Source organism: Hyaena hyaena, unplaced genomic scaffold (assembly GCF_003009895.1).
Source record: "Hyaena hyaena isolate Hyena2069 unplaced genomic scaffold, ASM300989v1 scaffold_1814, whole genome shotgun sequence".
NCBI classification, from domain to species: domain Eukaryota; kingdom Metazoa; phylum Chordata; class Mammalia; order Carnivora; family Hyaenidae; genus Hyaena; species Hyaena hyaena.
In genome coordinates, this window is record NW_024082440.1 from 66,974 (window position 1) to 88,020 (window position 21,047).

The 21,047-nt window shown below is 36.2% G+C and overlaps 1 protein-coding gene across 1 annotated transcript; it reads right to left on the reverse strand.

Moving 5' to 3' along the window:
* Nucleotides 1-2,694: 2,694 nt before the first annotated feature.
* On the reverse strand, nucleotides 2,695-3,427 carry LOC120226708 (protein FAM133A-like). Its single transcript, XM_039224901.1, is given in 2 exon segments — nucleotides 2,695-3,204; nucleotides 3,206-3,427. Coding segments are annotated over 2 exon segments (732 nt in total).
* Nucleotides 3,428-21,047: the final 17,620 nt, after the last annotated feature.

The following is a 21,047-nucleotide window of genomic DNA, read 5'->3' on the forward strand; positions in this document are numbered from 1 at the left end:
TAGAATTTATTTTTATTCTTTGGGTAAATACCTAGTAGTGCAATTGTTCAATCATAGGGTGGTTCTGTTTTTAACTTTCTTATGAATAATATAAAGCAAGTTACTAATAATAACTTTAGTGCTTTTCACATAAGGGATAAATTTTTTTTTTCAATCTGGATGCTACCTATTGAATGTCCACCTAAATCTATGTGCTCTTAATAGTTTCATATCATTGTTCCATATCATCTATACTTATATCTAAAAAAATAGCATTCCTCTTCCTTATCAAGTCCCCATGAGTGCTTTTAAAATTTCCTTTTAAACTCTTCACTGGGAAATTATTTTGGCTAAAATCAGAGGAATAATGAAATAGTTTTGCTTTTTAGACAACATTGTTGATAAGCATAAAATGTTGTTAGGCCATCCTCTTTCTCAGTCATTACATAAACACCAATGCAAATAAAATAACCTTTCCTTCTTTTATGGCATAAATGATCACCTCTGAAACAAGTTGAAGAAAGATGTGATAAAAGTTAAGTGAGTTATTTTATGTAAATAACAAAATAGACATTCTAGAATGCTATGATATTAGATTAGGTTAAGTGATGCTGTGGTAATAAAAAAGACCCAAAATGTCAGTGGGTTAACACATAACAGTTTATTTCTTACCCTCAAATTGTTCACTGCAAGTCCATCTGCTCTCTAAGGCAGGTCTCTTATAAACAGTAACTTAGAGATACAGGCTGCATCCAACTTTCAGGTACACCATTTGGAGTACATTACTTTCAGGCCACCATGGTAGGTAAAGAAGGAGCTGGAAGGTCACACAGGACTTTTTACTGCTCCAGTATTTAAATGACACCTCATTTCTGTTTACAATCTCTGTAATACCTTTGCTAGAAGTAGTCAAATGGCATTGCCTAAGTACAAGGGGCTGGGAAGTGAATGAGAGCACATAGATATTTGGTAAGCTGTTAATGTCTTTGCCATATTCTACAAATAATATAAGATTTTTTTCATACTTTAATGAAAAAAATTGAAAAATTCTATATGGATATAAAATATCCCTTAAATATTTTTATTAGCACATATAGTTTTTTTTAAAAAAAAAACTAAAGTTATGAAACTTTAAGGTGATTTATCAGGACATTACATATATAATGTTCTGAGAAACTTACTGAGAGAAAAGTAGAAATTTGGGGAGCCAATATTTATTTATTTGATGATTTCTATCTTTATGATAACTTTACCTGTGATTCAAGGAAGCTGATATGAAATCAGCTATTAAAAATAGCTATTGATTTTCTCATCATGCCTAAATACTTTGTACATATGATGTTACAATTTGTAGATCCTCTGTAACAGGTGGGTTTGAGATATCAATTTGTAATTCATATTACTCTGATATATGAATATATAAAATAATTCTCAGCTCATTTCACCATTAGTGGTAAACATTAATCAACAACAAACACGAGGCAACATTTTAGTAAAATATGACACAAGAAGATCAATGATGTCGTTATCTCCTAAATTTAACTCCTATTTTAATTCAATACTAATGCTTAAGACAATGAACTTCTAAACAGCATAATTACTAAGATTTTGGCAGTAGTTTCATGTGGCAAGACACATAGCATGCTAGAGGTCTGGCACTTAACTTGCTTATAGCAAACAAGTTTCAATATGAAGGCATTAAATATTTGTTAAAGACCTTTTTACATGCTAAATATTTTGGCAAGTGTGCAATTAAACTTAGTAATGAAATACAGTAAGATTAAGAAATTACAGACTTCTATCCTAAGCATAAATCATATAAAAAGGATTACTGGTTGTATAGACTATCCCTGGATAATCAAAAATTAATAGCATAAATCATGCAAAATATTTCACATCTTTATTAATCAAAATACCAGTGTTTATTTAAAACGATTCCCCTCCAAAGGGTATCAAAGTTAATTCAAACAATGTAACAATCTAATGCTAAACAGTATTCAGTACTGTTGAAGTGGAGGTAAATTTCATAGAACGGGGGACTTACTTATCCTTTCTTCTTGTTTACATGAAGCAGCACACAACATCTCAGAATTCTACTAAATAAGAAAAGAATGGCTTCTGCACTGGCAAAAACAGGATGTGTAAGGGTCAAAGGCACACTCTTCAGCTAGCCAAAGTGACAGCAAACTCTTTTTCCCCTCACAAGCCCTTTCCTCATGTAAACTAAAGTTTATTAAGAAGATAAACTATTCTTCAAAAGGATTTAGAGACATCATTAAGTCGATGCTTCAAAAATGTCAACTGTAGTCATCTAGATATTTGTGATTATATTTTAAATGTTTATCCAAATTAGACATTTTTAAATTAGATACATTCTGGGTGGTCAAATTATCTAAAACATTTAAATTCAATTCCAAATGTTTTCATCATTAGTATGACAACAGGGTTTTAGCTCTGAGAAAAATTAACCACCGGAAGGAAACACACACACACACACACACACACACACACACACACACACACAATTATATATTTATGCTGCAGGCAACACTTATGGCCCTTTCTGGCACAGTGGCATATGACTTGCACTCAGTCCAGGAATAATTTTAATAACACAGGGAAATTCATGCATTTTGGTAAAAATGCCCTAACATTCACAGTTGAAGTTTCCTAAGTTCTTGCTCTTTTAAATAGGAAAAAAATAATTTTTTTATGTTATCCTGACTTGTGACTTGAAGCTGACTTCCTTTTCGTCTTCTTACTATGTTTCTTGTGCTGTTTCTTCTTCTTTGCTATTTCTATTACTTTTTCTCGCTCTTCATGTCTTCTCTTCTTTTTTGCTTGCACTTCTACTTCATAATCTGGTTCTGATAAAGATTCTGATGAGAAAGGTTTATCTTCAGGATAAATCTTCTTTCTTTTTTTGCTGAGACTTCTAATATACTTTTCTTTCTCTGTTTCATCATTTGACTTCTTTTTCTTTTTCACAGATTCCTTGCTTTCTGATTCAGATTCATATGTAGAGCTTTCTGATGATCTGTATGGATGGTTCTTCTTTTTCTTTTTCTCTTGTTTCTTTTCCTCATTCTCAGAATCTGAACTGGTTAAAGAATCAGAGCTTGATGAAGAAGATGAATACCGATAAGATTTCCTCTTTTTCTTTTTCTTTCTTTCTCTTTTTTTGGATGAACTATCATTTCCACTTAATAATTTCTCTCTGCTTTTTTTCTAATTCTGTTTTCCAATTATCATTCATTTTTTCTTCAAATTCAGCTAGTGCCTTGGAGCCTTTCTTTTTATTTTCTAATTGTTTCTTCACTTCTTCCCAGGTGGGCCTTGGTCGGTTCAGATAATCTTGTATTGTTGGGCCTACAGATTGAGTTGGGCCCCTCCATCTGGCCATTGCTATAGGATTCATATAGGCCACTCGATTATCTTGCTTCCCCATGGGGTCTGAAGGCTCCAAGAGAAGACTGTCAAGAAGGAGAGTAAAGGAGAATAAATATAACCCCCCTTCAGTTCTTCATTTGCTGGTATATCAAGCAGGCTCTTATTCTATTAGAGAAACAGATGGAATTGTTACAAAACATCTTTAACATAAGAAAAAATAAACACATAAACTTAATTGTTCACTATCTTTCACATAGAACAGGAGACAATTTCAAAATCTTAGATCTTGAGAACAAAGAATATACACATTTAAGACTTTTGCATACTTTAGATATTGTGGTAAGAATATAACATCTTTTATATACCTCATATAAGGTTCTCACTTATGTAAAAATTTTACTAAATATTACCTTTTATATTGTATGATACTTACCTGTTTTCTTTTTTATTCATCCTTACATAGTATAAAAAGAGAGAGAAATTTCTGTAGCTGAATTCTCTACCAGGCAGATCTTCTCCAACTTAGGAAAGTGCAGCACAATCCACGTCACTCTGACAGAATACAAGGAGTTATACCTGAAAATCTCTTCTTTAACCCTCACATAGAATCCATTACTAGATCCTGCTATTTTAAACCTTGACAGAGAGGAGGGGCAAGATGGCTGAGAAGTAAGGAGATCCATACATTGCAATCGCCCCCATATCTTGCACGGAGACCTGAAGCCATAGGAACACTTAGAGAATCCAGGAGTTTGGGAGGAAAAGGAGACCGAGTTGGCTGAGAAAACCTTCTAACATGAGTGCGAAATGCGGAAGATAAAATCGGGCCAGGACCAGAGATACAGAGTGACGGGGGCAATCCCCCTCAGCAAGGAGAGGGGAAAGAGAGAGGCTGAAACTGCTCAAGACATGGTCTCTATAGCTGGGGAACAGAAAAACCTCCACTCGGGACAAAGAGGGACCCTGTCTCCGCTCTCTAGCTAACCCTAAAGCGGGAGGCACTTGTCCAAAACAATCCCCGGGAAAACAACTGTGTGCTAGCCAAATCCCTGCATCCCAAAAGCCCGCACGCCAATTCCCAAGCTCCAACTCCCTATGGGCGCCAACTCGACCAGGAGGGGCTGTGAGCCAACCGTGGCTTTATGCTTCTGGCTCCGCTGGCTCCCTTGAGGAGAGGCAAAGGGCTTAAAACTGGGAGATTTGCCTGCAAGTTCGTGTTTCAGGTGACGAGACACAGAGGGACCCGGTTTACCCCTCTCCAGCTTATCCGAGGCAGGAAGCACTCCCAGGCTACCCCCGACCTTGCTCGCCAACCCGACCTGGAGGAGACAGGAGCAGCAGCTTCTAGCTCGATCCCCAGGGGGAAGGCAAGAGGCTTGGAATTGCCATGGGGAGATCGCCTGCCAGCTTCTGTCTCCAGCAATTTCACTGGGTGCCCAGGCTAGGCTTTGGAAATGAGGCCTGGCCTGGGATATAGAGCGTGACCCACCTTGGCTGCACCCCTGGCACGGGGAGTTTACACACCCAAAAAAGTGACTTTCAGTGCCTGGTTCAAGAATGGACTGCAGCGCCGCAACTCTTCTCCCCACAACAGCCAAGTCAAAACTCCTGTGTGACACATTGGATCACCATGCCCATCACTGCTAGAGAGCAGCCCTCCACCATTTTTTTTATCAGAACACTGACCTGATTAATTCTGGTCACTGGCTTGATTAAACAGTAACATGTAATCCATTCTGTAGAAGTAAATTCTACATCTACCTACCTTTTCATCTCTTTCTCACAGGAATAATCAGACTATATAGTTTCTCTGGATAACACCAGTGTCTTTCTCTCACCTCTCCAATCATATTCCACCCTTTCACTGTTTGAAAAAAACTTCTTATCCCTTCTGCTTCTTCATTCTATTTCCAATTTTGCCTCATCCCGCCCTGTCTTCTCTCTCTTTCTCTATGCTCTTCAACCAGCACTGCATACACCTGGCTATTTAATTGTAGCTGGAAAATCTTATTAATGCTTTAAACGGTTCTTTGTCTATCGGCTTTCTTCTTTTTTCCTTTTCTTTTCTTCTTTTTTACATTTTTAGGTATTTTTATTTTCTATTATTCGCCTTCCCTCTGCCGTCTTTTCTCTTTACTTTTTCATTTTCCTTCTCGGTTTGCGTGTTTGTTGGATTGGTCTGTGCGTTTCTGTGCATCTGTACACTGTGTATTTGTCTGTCTGTTTTCTTCTCCAGGGCTACCTCAAGAAACAAGCCAAAGTACACATGTTGGAGAGTCCCAAATACCACTACAAGTAGGAAAATAAAATAACCAATATCTCAACAAGAGAGACCAAGAGATACCATTCAAAGAACACTTTCTGAAAGAATAGGCCCTGGACAGTCAAAGTCTCTTCTTGGGTACAGCAGCACTCACAGGTGTAGACAGCATAACAAGTCTTTAAAATTAACAAGAGATAGAAAGCGAACCAAAATGACGAAATGAAAGAGCTCTCCTCCAAAGAAATTCCAAGAAGAATTGAAAGCTAAAGAACTGCTCAAAACAGATATAAGCAACAAAAGTGAACAAGATTTTAAAAATATAATAATAAAATTAATTGCTGGGCTTGAAAAAAGCATAGAGGACATCAAAGTAACTATGGCTACAAACGACATGGAGCTTAAAAATAGGTGTGATGAATTAAAAATGTGATAAATGAGATACATAATAAACTGGAGACGTCAAATTCAAGGATGGAAGAGGCAGAAAGGAGAATAAGTGATTTAGAAGACACCAATATAGAAAAAGAAGAAACTGAGGAAAAAAGAGACAAACTGATCATGAACATGAAAGAAGAGGTCGAGACTCAGCGATATAGTCAAACTGAATAATATCCAAATCATAGGAATCCCAGACGAGGAAGAGAGAGGGAAAGGTGCTGAAGGAGTCCTGGAACAAATTATAGCAGAGAACTTCCCCTACCTGGGGGAAGGAAGTAAACGATGAAATAAAGAGGCAGAGAACTCCCCTCAGACGTAATTTGAATCAATCTTCTGCACAGCATATCATAGTAAATATGGCAAAATATAAGGACAGAGATAATTTTGAAAGCATCTAGGGAGAAAAGGGCCCTAACATACAAAAGGAAACCTATCAGATGGTGACAGACCTATCAACTGAAACTTGGCAGGCCAGAAAGGAATGGCAGAAGATCTTCAATATCATGTACGGAAAAAATATGCAGCCAAGAATCCTCTATCCAGTAAGCCTGTCATTCTGAATAGGAAGAGAGATGAAAGTCTTTCCAAATAAACAAAAATTGAAAGAATTTGTCACAACTAAACCAGCCCTATAAGAAATCCTGAGGGGGACTCTCTGAGGGAAGTGTTGCAAGGAATGCAAATACCAGAGACAACACCAAAGTTTGAATCCCATAAAGGACACATGACTCTAAACCCACATATTTCAATAATAACACTGAATATAAATGGGCTGAATGCTCCAATCAAAAGACACAGGGTAGCAGAATGGATAAAAAAAAACAAACCCATCTATTTCCTGTCTACAAGAAACGCGTTTTAGACTGGAAGATACCTTCAGATTAAGAGTAAGGGGATGGAGAAATATATATCATGCTACTGGAAATCAAAAGAAAGCCTGAGTAGCTATAATTATATCAGACAAACTGGACATTAAATTAAAGACAATAACAAGAGATAAAGAAGGGCATTACATAATAATTACAGGGTCTATCCTTCAGAAAGAACAATCATGTCTAAATAGCAAATATGGGAGCACCTAAATATTTAAAACAATTAATCACAACCAGAAACAATCTTATAGATAAGAATGTGCTAATAGCAGGGGACTTTAATACTCCACTTCCAGCAATGGATAGATCAACCAGACAGAAAATCACTAAAGAAACAATGGACCTGAATGACACATTGTACCAGGTGGATTTGACCGATGTATTTAGAACTCTATATCCAGAGGTCATGGAATTAACTTTCTTCTCAAGAGTGCATGGAATATTCTCCAAGATAGATCACATACTGGGACATAAAGCAGCCCTCAACAAATATTAAAAAATTGAGATCACACCATGCACACTTTCAGATTATAATGCTTTGAAACCTGAAATCAATCACAGGAAGACGTCTGGAAAACCTCCAAACACATGGAGGTTAAAGAACACCTTACTAAAGACTGAATGGGCCAATCAGGCAATTAGAGAAGAAATATTAAAATATATGGAAATTGGGGCGCCTGGGTGGCTTAGTCCGTTAAGCGTCCGACTTTCGCTTAGGTCATGATCTCGCGGTTCGTGGGTTCGAGCCCCGCGTCGGGCTCTGTGCTGACTGCCAGCTCGGAGCCTGGAGCCTGTTTCAGTCTGTGACTCCCTCTCTCTCTGACCCTCCCCTGCTCACGCTGTCTCTCTCTCTCACAAATAAAAAAAAAAAAAAACAAAAAAAAAAAAAAAACATTAAAAAAAATAAATAAAATAAAATATATGGAAACAAATGAAAACGAAAACACAACAATCCAAATCTTTGGGATGTGACAAAGGCAGTCCTAAGAGGAAAGTACATTGCACTCCAGGCCTATTTTAAGAAATTAGAAAAAGCGCAAGTGCAAAATCTAACAGCTCACCTAAAGGAACAAGAGGCAGATCAACAAGAGCACCCCAAACCCAGTAGAAGAAGAGAAATAGTAAAAATTAGAGCAGAAATAAACAACATAGAGACCAAAGAAACAAATGAACAGATCAATGAAACCAAGAGTTGTTTTTTTGAAAAAATAAACAAAATTGACAAACCTCTAGCCAGGCTTCTCAAAAAGAAAAGAGAGAGCACACAAATAGACAAATACATGAATTACTATGGACTTATTACAACCAACCCCTCGGAAATAAGATCAATTATCAGGGAATACTAGAAAAATTATGTGCCTACACATTGGACAATTTAGAAGAAATGGACAAATTCCTAAACAAACTGTAACTACCAAAATTCACACAGGAAGAGTTAGAAAATCTGAACAGACCCATAAGTAGTGAAGACGCATAACTAGTGAAGAAATCAAATCAGTTAACAAAAATCTCCCAGCAAATAAGAGTCCTGGACCTGATGGCTTCCCTGGGGAATTCTACCAGACGTTTAAAACTGAATTAATACCAATTCTTCTCAAGCTATTCCACAAAATAGAAATCAAAGGAAAACTTCTAGACTCATTTTATGAAGCCAGCATCACTCTGATTCCCAAGCCAGACTGAGATCCAGCAAAAAAAAAGAGAACACAGGCCAATATCCTTGATGAATACGGATGCAAAAATCCTCAACAAGATCCTTGCAAATCAAATCCAACGGCACATAAAAAGAATTATCCACCAAGATCCAGTGGGATTCATTCCTGGCTTACAGGGCTGGTTCAATATTTGCAAATCAATCAATGTGATACATCACATCAACAAAAGAAAAGATAAAAACCATATGATTTTGTCCTTAGATGCAGAAAAAGCATTTGACAATATATAGTATCCCTTCTTAATAATTACCCTCGAGAAAGTCGGGATAGAAGAAACTTATGTAAACATCATAAAAGCCATCTATGAAAAGCCCTCACCTAACATCATCCTCAACGGGGAAAAACTGAGAGCTTTCCCCCTGAGATCAGGAACACGACAGGGATGTCCACTCTCACCACTGTTGTCTAACATAATGCTGGAAGTCCTAGCATCAGCCATCAGACAACAAAAGGAAATAAAAGGCATCAGATTTGGCAAAGATGAAGTCAAACTTTCATTTTTCGCAGACGACATGATACTCCACATAGAAAACCTGACAGAATCCACCAGAAGCCTAATAGAATTGATCTAAGAATTCAGCAAAGTTGCAGGGTACAAAATCAACGTACAGAAATCGGTTGCATTTTTATACACCAAAAAAGAAGGAACAGAGAGATCAAGAAACTGATCCTATTCACAATAGCAGGAAAAACCATAAAATAACTGTGAATAAATCTAACCAAAGATATAAGAGATATGTATGATGAAAACTCAAAATGGATAAAGGACCTGAATGTGAGACAGGAAACCATCAAAACCCTAGAGGAGAAAGCAGGAAACAACCTCCTTTACCTCAAACTCAGCAATTTCTTACTTGACACATCCCCAAAGGCAAGAGAATCAAGAGCAAAAATGAACTCTTGGGACTTCATCAAGATAAAAAGCTTCTGCACGGCAAAGGAGACAATCCATAAAACTAATAGGCAACCAACGGAATGGGAAAAGATAGTTGCAAATGACATATCAGATAAAGGGCTAATATCAAAAATCTATAAGGAACTCACCAAACTCCACACCTGAAAAACAACCCAGTGAAGAAATGGGCAGAAGATATGAACAGACACTTCTCCAGAGAGGACATCCGGATGGCCAACAGACACATGAAACGATGCTCAGCATCCCTCCTCATCAGGGAAATAGAAATCAAAACCACACGGAGATACCACCTCGCACTGGTCAGAGTGGCTAAAATGAGCAAATCAGATAAGTCTAGATGCTGGCGAGGAAGTGGAGAAATGGGCACCCTACTACACTTTTGGTGGGAATGTAAACTGGTGCAGCCCCTCTGGAAAACAGTGTGGAGCTTCCTCAAAAAATTAACAGTAGAGTTCTCCTATGACTCAACAATAGCACTGCTAGGAATTTACCCAACGGATATAGGAGTGCCGATGCATAGGAGCACATGGACCCCATGTTCATAGCAGCACTCTCAACAATAGCCAAAACATGGACAATAGCCAAAACATGGAAAGAGCCCAAGTGTCCATCAACGGACGAATGGATCAAGAAGATGTGGTTTATCTATACGATGGAATACTACATGGCAATGAGAAAGAATGAAATCTGGCCATGTGTAGCAACATGGATGGAACTAGATGGTGTTATGCTGAGTGAAATAAGTCAGGCAGAGAAGGACAAATACCGTATGTTTGCTGGTATAGGAGGATTAGGAGGAACTTACCAGAGGATCATGGGGGAGAAGAAGGGGAGAAAGAGTTGGGGAGAGGGAGTGAGGCAAACCATGAGAGACTCTTGAATGCTGAGAACAAACTGAGGACTGATGGGTGTGGGGGGGGAGGGGAGAGATGGACATGGAGGAGGGCACTTTTGGGGATGAGCACTGGGTGTTATATGGAAACAAACTTGACAGTAAACTATTTGTAAAAAAATAAATAAATAAATAAACCTTGACAATAGGTCTCATATCCGTTCACTTCTTTCTGAATATATGATTATCATTATAGTCCAAGTACTCTTGTCTCTCACTTGGACTATTAATCTCTAGTATCAATTAAGTGTTATTTGCCAAGGACTCATTAGTGTTTTGCAATGGATTATCTCATTCAATCTCTAGACTAATCCTATGAGGCTGATTCTATTATTATCTCTGTTTCACAGATCGAGAAACTGAAGCTTAGAGAATTTGAGTAACTTGCATAAAGTAACAGCTAATAATTGTCAGAACTAGGATTTAAACCAAGGTAGCATGACTTCAAATGCTGAATACCTAACATAACGCTATATTGCGTCTTTAGATCAGACTCTTAATTGAATCCCTTATTTCTACCCTTGCTCTCTTCCATTCCATCTACACTGTAATCAGAAAGCCTTAAAATACTCCATTGGCTTTATATTTCACTGTGAATCAAATCCAGACTCCTATAAACGTTCTATATGACCTGTCCTGCTTCTCTCTCTTACTTTCATCATCCGTTTTCTCAATTATATCTTCTCTCATCTTTTCTTGGTTTCTAGAACATGCTAAGCTCCAACTTAGCCATACTGGCCTGTGCAACCCCATCCTTTATGTCTCAGTTTAAATGTCAATTACTCAGAAAGGAAACTATTGGGTTGAACTATATAAAATTGCCAATTATATAGGAGAGAAACAAGTAAAATACCAACAACTTCACATGTAACATCAACCTTAAAGAATGTTGCCTCTGTAACTACCCCTTATACACATTATTCTGTATCACAGCTCCTTGTGCCTTTTATTGACAGCATTTAGTAAACTGGTGATTATTTGTCTGATTATTTGGATGTGTGTGTGTGTGTGTGTGTGTGTATGTGTCCACCACTAAATGTAAGGCCAGAAAGAGTAAATGCCATGTTTAATCTGCTTAATCACCATGGTGTTTTTAGTTCCTAACATGACATGTGGTTCACATTAAGTCCTCATAAATATTGTTTAAATAATAAACAAGTGAATGGATATATGGGTGTACAGCTCTGGGATAGAGGGACATTCAGAGAAGCCTCCTGGAGTTGATGATGTCTGTACAGGATTTTAAAGAATAAAAATTCACTCTGTAAATGAGGGTGTGAAGAACATTCCAGAAAGAGAAAACGAAATGTGAAAAAACACAGGGATATGAAAGAGCACCATGTGTTTTGTACTGATGGAGCCTAAAGTTCAAGAAAGCAGTGGCTGGCTGGAGGTAAGGCTGCATAGATAGGAAATAGCCTGATCACAGAGTCCCTCTAAACTCTTTAGCTGTTAGGAAATCAATAAAATCCTTTAAAGAGAGAAAATAAATATTATCAGGTATATTATGGATTTTCCTGTCAGTCTCCATCTTGACAATGACCCTTTAAATCAGCCTAACATACCTACTCATCATAAGCTCAATGCCACAGATGTTACAGTGACTCTTGGTGATAGTTTCCTCCTTTTAATTGTTGTGTTCTTGACACTATTCTCCTTCCCTTTCAGTTATGTTCAACTCCTCTTAGGTCTTCTGTCATTTTCATTCTTACTGATACTCTAAAGATCTAAAGACCTATCAGTAATTACTGTTTCCCTGACTTTATCATCAAAAGGCCTTTACTTCATATTCAGCTTGCTGGTTCTCTCTGCTACTGAACACTTAGAATAGCATAACCCATTCTAACTTCAGTTCCTTGAGACTTAGTCCTGACATCATCTAGAAAGAAAGGCAAAGACCAGTTCATAAAAAACTTTGGATGTGATGCTAAGGATGTTGGAATTTATTATATGAGACATAAAGTTAATGGGGAGATAATGACTATTTTAAACAAGAGAGTAATATGGCTATGTTTGAATGTTTAAGAAACACTTTTTTAAAGCATAGAAGTTGGATTGGTTGCAAATAAAAGTGAAGGCAATGGGATCACTTAAATATTAGTGCAGAAAAGAAATGAAAAATCTAAAAACAACAGCATTTTGAATGAAAAGAGGAGTAGATAAATGAGAAATATTGAGGTGATTATACTGAAATTAATGACTAATTGCATACAAAAGGAGAGAGTGAGAAAGGACAAGGCTCTGACTTGTGAGACTAGAAAAAAGGCAATGTCAATGACTGGGTAATAATGGAAATGGCACAAACTATAAGGAAAGGTCTACATTCAGTATTGGATTCAAACAGTTTGAGTTGCCTATGAGACATATGAATGAATCTGCATGTAGGAAATTAGATGTATCAGTGCTGGTGCTCTGTAATGTGACCTGAGATAGAGATATAATATTGGCAGTCAGTCACTGAGTGAAGGCTAAAGTCATGAGAGAAAATTAAATTACCTTGGCAAGGATTTCAAATGGAAAAATAGGCTTGATCATTGGATCTAATTTAACAAGATGCAAGGGGTTGGCATACAGAGTGAGGCCTATAAAGAACACTTCAGAAAATTAGCTAGAGTAGTAAGAGCAGATTGGTATCAGAAAAAAACAGTAAGAGTCACAGAAACACAGGGAAGGAGAATAAAGTTTCAAGGTGAGGACAATAATCCTCAAAGGTGCATATTCATGAATTTAATTTGAACAATTTTTAAATATTAAAAATTTGAGAAAAAACAAAATGTCCATAAACAACAAACAGGTTATGTGAATTACAGTATACATATCCACAACATATGTGGAATACTATATCCACAACATATTGTTGAGTGAATAGTTTACCAAATGTAAACATCAGTTATCTCTGCATATTGGGGAGTCATTATTTCCTTCTGTGTGTTTTTATATTTACATTTTCTACAATGAGCAGGTGTTATTCTTACCTTTAAAAAATCCAGAAGAAAAAGATGTCACGGACAACAATATTAAATGCAGCAGATAAGATAAGATCTGAAAATATCCACTTATTTGGCTATGAAGAAATAATTAGTAACCTTTGCTAATGCAATTTCAATTAAATAGTGAGGGCAGAAGCCTGAAGACCACAGGTTAAAGACTTAATGGGAGGTGAGAGGGTAGAAATACAGGGTACACAGATTCATTTGAGAAGGAAAGTAAAAAAGATAAGATGGTAACTATCATGAGGGATGCAGAATTAAAGAAAATGAATTTGTTTTTGTTAGTTTTTGTCACTGAAGAAACTGAATATATATATTCACAGGATGACAAAAAGAATGGAGCATAATGTTAGGAGTTTTATGTTTTCAGGTCATATTTAGGTCTTTTTTAAATTTTTTAAATGTTTTATTTATTTCTAAGAGAGAGAGAGAGAGAGACAGCGTGAGCAGGGGAGGGTCAGAGAGAGAGGGAGTCACAGACTGAAACAGGCTCCAGGCTCTGAGCTGGCAGTCAGCACAGAGCCTGACGCGGGGCTCGAACCCACGAACCGCGAGATCATGACCTAAGCGAAAGTCGGACGCTTAACGGACTAAGCCACCCAGGCACCCCCATATTTAGGTCTTTAATCCATTTTGAGTGAAATTCTTTCTTAAAACATTTTTTATTTTACAATATTTTTAGATTTACAGAAAAGTTGCAATTCCTGTATGCACTGTACCCCGTTTCCTTAATTCTCTTATTTCCTTTATACCTTACATTAATATGGAACACTTGCAACAACTGATGAGCCAATGCTGACATATTCATATTAACTAACGTCGATTGAGTATTCAAATTTCTTTAGCTTTTAGCTAATGTTCTTTTTCTGTCACAGGAATCTACCCTGGATACTGTGATACATTTAGTCATCATGTCTCCCAGGCTCCCTGTGATTATGGAAGTTCCTCAGAATTTCCTTGGCTTTGATGACCTTGACTGTTTTGAGGAGTACTGATCAGATATTTATTATAATAACTCTTCAATTTGGGTGTCTCTGATGTTTTCTCTCAATGGTTGGAATTAGGTTTAAGTTCCTGAAAGAAAGAAGACAGGCAAGGTACCATTCTCATTACATCACATCAACTGTACATATGTTGATCACTTAACTGAGGTAGTGTTTGTCAGATTTCTCCACTGTAAGATTATCATCCTTTTGCATACTATACTCTCTGGAAGGAAGCCACTTTGTGCAGTCCACACTTATGGAATGGAGACTTACCCTCCATCTCCTTGGAGGAGTATATACATTAATTACTTGAAATTGGTGTGTATGGGAGATTTGTACATTCATAATCACTGATTTCGTTTTTCAATCATTTTTATCAGTATGCATCAAGGGTTTTATAATTTGGGTAATATTTCAGTGTTACTTTATTTTGTTGCCAGTGTTACTTTATTTTGTTCTACTTTTGGCCTTTAGGAGCTCTTTTAGTTGGCTCCTATGTCCTTTTGACATGGCCTCATCATTTCGTCTCTTAATCACTCCCTATTTTCTGGCCAAGACACTCCAGGATCATTTTGTGTACTGCTTGCATTAGCCCTAGAATCCTATAAGGGTATCATTGCACTAAACAATATCAGTAGACAGGGCTAGGAAGTATATGAGGTGGTTTTAATTCATTCAATCTCATATGAAGTTTGAAATATATACATGACACTTGTACAATGATTATAAATTATTTACAGGTGGTATGTAGAACACTATGTTGGCTATAATGTGACATCTTTGTGATATGACTGGGTCATCAACAGAGTCCATGTTATAATTATTTCCTGATTAATAGGAAAAGAGATATACTACATCTTTCCGAAATTGCTTAAAAAGTCTAATACTCTAAAAAAGAAGCAAGTTCATCAGAAAAACTAGCTCTTCCTCTTTAGCATTTGCTCTAGTCAAGAAGCCATGAACAAAATAATGGTATTGTTTATAGTGTCGATATCAATGTTTTAAGAAACCCTATGTAGAAAACTGTTATATACGTAAGTATAAAATTCAAACAAGCATTAGCCAAGAAAATGCATTTGGTAAGTTTTGGATACTCACTGGCAACTTTCTTGACAACAAATTTTGCCCTACAATGTGTGTTTAGATGTGATACGACTATATGTGATGTAACCAAAATATCCTTGGAGCACTGAAAATTCCAGTTATTCCATTCAAGGAGTCCTCATATATAAACCAAAGCTATTTGGATACCAGTTTTGTTTTTCCACCTGCATGATAGGTCCTATGAAAATACAGCTCAAAAAATAAGGTTGGCCACATATCTTCTCCCTACTGACCCAGTTTCTATTTAACAAATGTCTCATACTATGAATTTTGTAGAAACCCTTGACAAGACCTCTCAAGTCACAAAGGCTATGAGGTCAGTATTTTTTAACACTGAACATCTAAAATCAGTTTTGTTCACATTTGGCCAGAGTGTAAATGGAATACCATTAATATATTAGACTCTCAAAGTAAGAAAAAACTGCACCTAACACATATTCCTTATAATGTCATCTACATGTTTGTGTGAAAAAGGATAATTTTTTATTAGAGAGTCATGAGATGCTTTCTGAGGCAATGCACTATTCATCCAAAGTGATTTGTAATCTAAAACCTGCCAACTTTTCCCTAGGATCTAGTTGTGCCAGCATACACTTGTCATCTCTTCTAACAACTTAGGAAAGATAAAGCCCTAAGCATAGGAAGCAAAATATCAGGGGAACTCTTTATTATTCTGCCAGAGAACACAGTTCAAAAACATATCTATTTATGCATGGCTTTAAGTAGCCTTACTTGGTTTTACATGAATCAATGTTTCAATCACTACCTTCTGTACCCTGCCACCCTAACACAATATTTAAATGTATTTCTAAAAATAGAGGAGATAATTTGATATAATGTATACAAATGAATGTATTGGCGATGAAATAGCTAAAAGCATCAAAGTTAGTTACTGAAGCTGGGTACATTTACATGAATCACATCTCTTCTCACATTCCAAAAGACTACATATGCACATTTCCTAAAAAATTCAAATGCCAGAGCATATAGATTTATTTGTTACAATAAGTGAATTATGATGCTTACCAGAAACAACAGTAAGTTGAGCTCAGAAGCATCAAAAACTAAAATTTTGTATTAGCATTACTTTATTAGACCAGAATCAAGGGGGACTACATTTCCATGAGTGGCCTGATTTGAAAACATATGTGGGAAAATGACTCAGTATTCATCCTCAGGGAAAGGAAAACAAAACAAAACACAGATCCCAATTCCAGGAAGAACACTGAAGAAGAGTTGGCTTGACAAAGGCAGATAAAATATCTTAGGAAAATTCACTAGGCAGGCTATATTAACTTCACACATGCAGCAAATCATCATTAGAATTCATTATCATTAGAGTTGAAGGCCTAGCTCCCCCAATTTACTTGCTGAAGCTCTCAGACAATCATATAACCTCTCTGTGTCTCAGTTCTCATTTCTGAAAATTAACATATGATCATTCTCTTTTATAATCTCATTCCCTCCCAGTTTCAAATGGAATACTCTTTGGCTATCATTCACTGTTCATGGTGAATAATGAACAGTGAATTCAGTATTCACCATGAACATGTAGGGTTGCAAGTAGTTTATATGGTTTATTTCATTTAATTCTCATGAAGATGATACTATTATTTCCCCATTTGACAGATGAAGAAACTCAGTCTCAGAAAGGTTAAGTAATATGTCCAAGGTCTCATAGCTAGTAAGTGCTGGAACCAAGATTAGATCCCTAGCAGCCTTATTTAAAACCTACACTATTAAAGAATGTTGTAGCATGAATAGTGGCTATAAATTTTAGCTGAGAACTCTAATGAAAATACGATGGTTATTTAGCTGTAACTCTATCCTTCAAGTTCAGAAGGTCACAGGACAAGTACTTCCTTCAAAGGACAGAAGAGTGTCTAATGTTAATAAAATTTAAATTGGTTGATAATATCAGTTTCTTTAAATTGGGACAACTTGAAGCAGAAGTTCCACTAATTTGTCAAATCAATCTAAAGTTTTCAGACAATGAAGCATACATTTCTCTTTGGGTGTGAGCGGGGATGGAAGTCTAGCCTAAACTAGTCAATGTTTCTTTTTGTATCCCCAATACAACTAAATTTTATGACAATAAGGATTAATTTGAGAAAACGGAAATATATAGAAAACTTAAAAACACCATTCATTATTGTCAACTTCTTTCCTTGCCCAACCTGATAATTATCAGAACTGTTACAATGGACTGATTCAAGTTTCCCCTTCTCTTTTCAAATATGCAAGTGTGGCAATGCATAAGGAACAGTTTTAACTATAAGCAGCAAAAATGAAATGGAAACTATCCAAATCAGCCTGGAATATTTATAAAGTCTACTAAGAGTTTCTTCCCTTCATATTACAGATTACTTACTATCTAACTCTGTTCCTTTGCATGACTGTATAGGTTTCTGTATTTGTAGATTGTCATTTCTTTTTTTCTTCATGTTTACTTATTTTGAGAGTGAGAGAGAGGGAGAGAGAGAGAATGAGCGGGGAGGGCCAGAGAGAGAGAGAGAGGGAAAGAGAGAATCCCAAGCAGGCTCCACACTGTCAACACAGAGTCAAACCCGGGGCTCAATCTCACAAACCATGAGATCATGATCTGAGCTGAAAAACAGTCAGACACCTAACTGAGTGAGCCACTCAGATGCCCTAAATGTCCTTTCTAATTTCCTTTACCCTCACTGAACTGCAGATCCCTAAAGGATAAAGGCATAGCAGTGCCCAAACTACCATGCTCTATCTACTGTTTTGGCAGATATTCTGAGTCACAGAATTTGCTAACTTGACAGTTAACAACACTGCCAGCTGTTATGCAGTATTCAGAAATATAGGAAAGTTCCACACTAGGAACTCAGCTGTTTTCAACTAGACTCCTCTGAATCTTTTTTACCATTTGACGGACACTGAAATAATCTGCATATATAACTGCCTAAATTAGAAATCTGAAGATTCAAGTACATTTGCTCAATTCACTCCAAACTTAGTAACTCTAGATAATTTTCTCTTTATACAGGAAGTCAATTCTAACCTGAAATTATTCAACAGCTTTGAATAGAAGCATACAGATTACTTAATGCAATCTCTTAAAACTTTTGATAATCAGTCTTACCAAAACCTTGTAATCTTTTTGGATTAATCTATTCCAAAATATTTGAACATGAAATTCCTCATTATGGAAATGAAGTTGATATTCTAAAAATTAGAGAAACATCTCAAATGTGTATCCATGCTAAAACGGAAGAAAACTTACTTTTCATCAGTCTGAATTACTGACCTAGAAAATAAATCATGGTTCCAAACTTTATTCTGATTATACTAAACTTTAAAATACCTTAAACTAAGGTTGAATCTATATGGCAGAAATACATAATCTGAATGTAGGTGATTCACATATTCACTTAACAAATATTTACTGATATTCTACTATGAGATAAGCACTAGTGTTAAACAAGACTGATAAAGCCCATAACTTCATGAGGTATACATTTTAGAAGAGGAAGGTAATTACAAATTTGTGCTGTATTCCAAATATGTCACAATACATCTAATCAAGACTCTAATAGAAAATACTAGGTGGGGGATATAGAAAAACAAGTTAAATGACATAATGAGGAAACACAGATAAATCCAAAATGTGGGACATTCTATAAAACAAACAGCTGGTCTTTTGTAACAATTACATGGAGGGAAAGATGATTCTAGAAGAAAAGATTTAAAGAGCTATAATTAAATTCATGAACTTTGATTTTATCCTGGTTCAATAAAAAACAGGCATATGAAGTTTCTTTTTATGAGTGATGAAAATGTTCTAAAATTAGATTGTGGTTACAACTGTACAACTTTTATAAGTTTTCAGTAAGTTATTGACTCTTACACTTAAAATGTAAGCTTTACAGTAATAAAGCTGTTTAAAAAAGATTTTGAGGGGACACTGAAGATACCTAATATTGATGGGTATTAGATGATATGAGGAAATTATTTCTAATTATCATAAATATTATAACATTGATATATAGAAGAAAATGTCCTTATTTTTAGGTGATGCATGCTGAAAAATTTGTATGTGAAGCATCATCATGTCTATAACTTACTTTTAAATTGTGCAGCAAAACAGAGAAAGCAAATACAACAAAATGATATAAGTTCTTGACTCTAAGTTGTGGGTATATACGTATTCATTGCAAAAGTCTTCCAAGTTTTCTACATTCTTGAAAATTTCATAATGAAAAGTTGTATGTTAATTTTCAAGAGGAAAAAATGAGAGTCATTGGATGACATTAAGTAAGGAGTGATATGACCTGTTGTTTTGGGGCATCTTAAGTTGGATTTGCTTATTGTATGATTTGGTTAAGTTATACAAAAATCCCTCAGTTGCTGAAAACTGAATAAATTGAATATATTCGGAAATAACTGATTATGAAGCTACAAAATAGATTTGGCCTAATGTCCTGTCTCCAGCAGGATAGTGAACAAGCAATTCACCTTTCTATTTTGCTTTCTATCTGTTCCACCTTTAACTTTTCAATTTTGGCTGGTTCACTTTTGTTGTGGTTAACACATAAAGTCAAGGATCCCTAATGCTTTTGGCATTAAAAAAGACAAAGTGAGTCTACAGGCTCCAGTCTAAATAATCTCATCACTACTTATATCTTCCTCCTTGCCTTCTGCCTCACTTATCTTCCTCCCTCTCTCACCTCAAAATCAATAGCCTTCTTTTCATATTTCAGATACACCACATTCTCCCCTAACCAGGGCTTTTGCCTATACTGTTTCTCCTCCTAAGTACAACTTAAATATCATTTAGAGAAACTTGTGTTGATATTCTTGAAAAAGCTAGGTCTGAAAATTATACTCTTTGATGGAGCTTTGTACTGTTACTTTAATACTCATTACAATGACAATTATCTAATTATTTTTGTAATCATTTAATACCATTTCCCCCCCCACACTAAATTATGAGTTCTATAAGGAAAGGATTCTGTGTGTATTGTGCTCACTACTGAAGATTTCAAGAAAACATTAGCATATAAACATACTATTGTTTCATTTACAAAGCAATAGAATAACCACCTTTCAACCCTATTTCTCCTATTATCTAATGCTACATTTCTTTGTTGCCCTTCTTTTTTTAATTTTATTTTTAATGTTTTATTTATTTCTGAGAGAGAGCATGAGCAGGGGAGGGTCAGAGAGAGATATAGAATCCGAAACAGGTTCCAGGCTCTGAGCTGGCTGTCAGCACAGAGCCTGACGCAGGGCTAACCCAGGAAGTCGGATGCTTAACCGACTGAGCCACTCAGGCACCCCTCTTTGTTGCCCTTCTTCAGCAAAATTTATGGAAAGGGCTGTTTGTACGTTGTTTTCAACTCTTCTCTTCCTATTCTTTCTTGAGCACACACCAATTTGGGGCTTTGATCTCAACCACTCCATGGGGACTTTCATTTCCAGGTCACTAATGACCTCCATGTCACTAAATCTAATGATCAATTCTCATTCTTT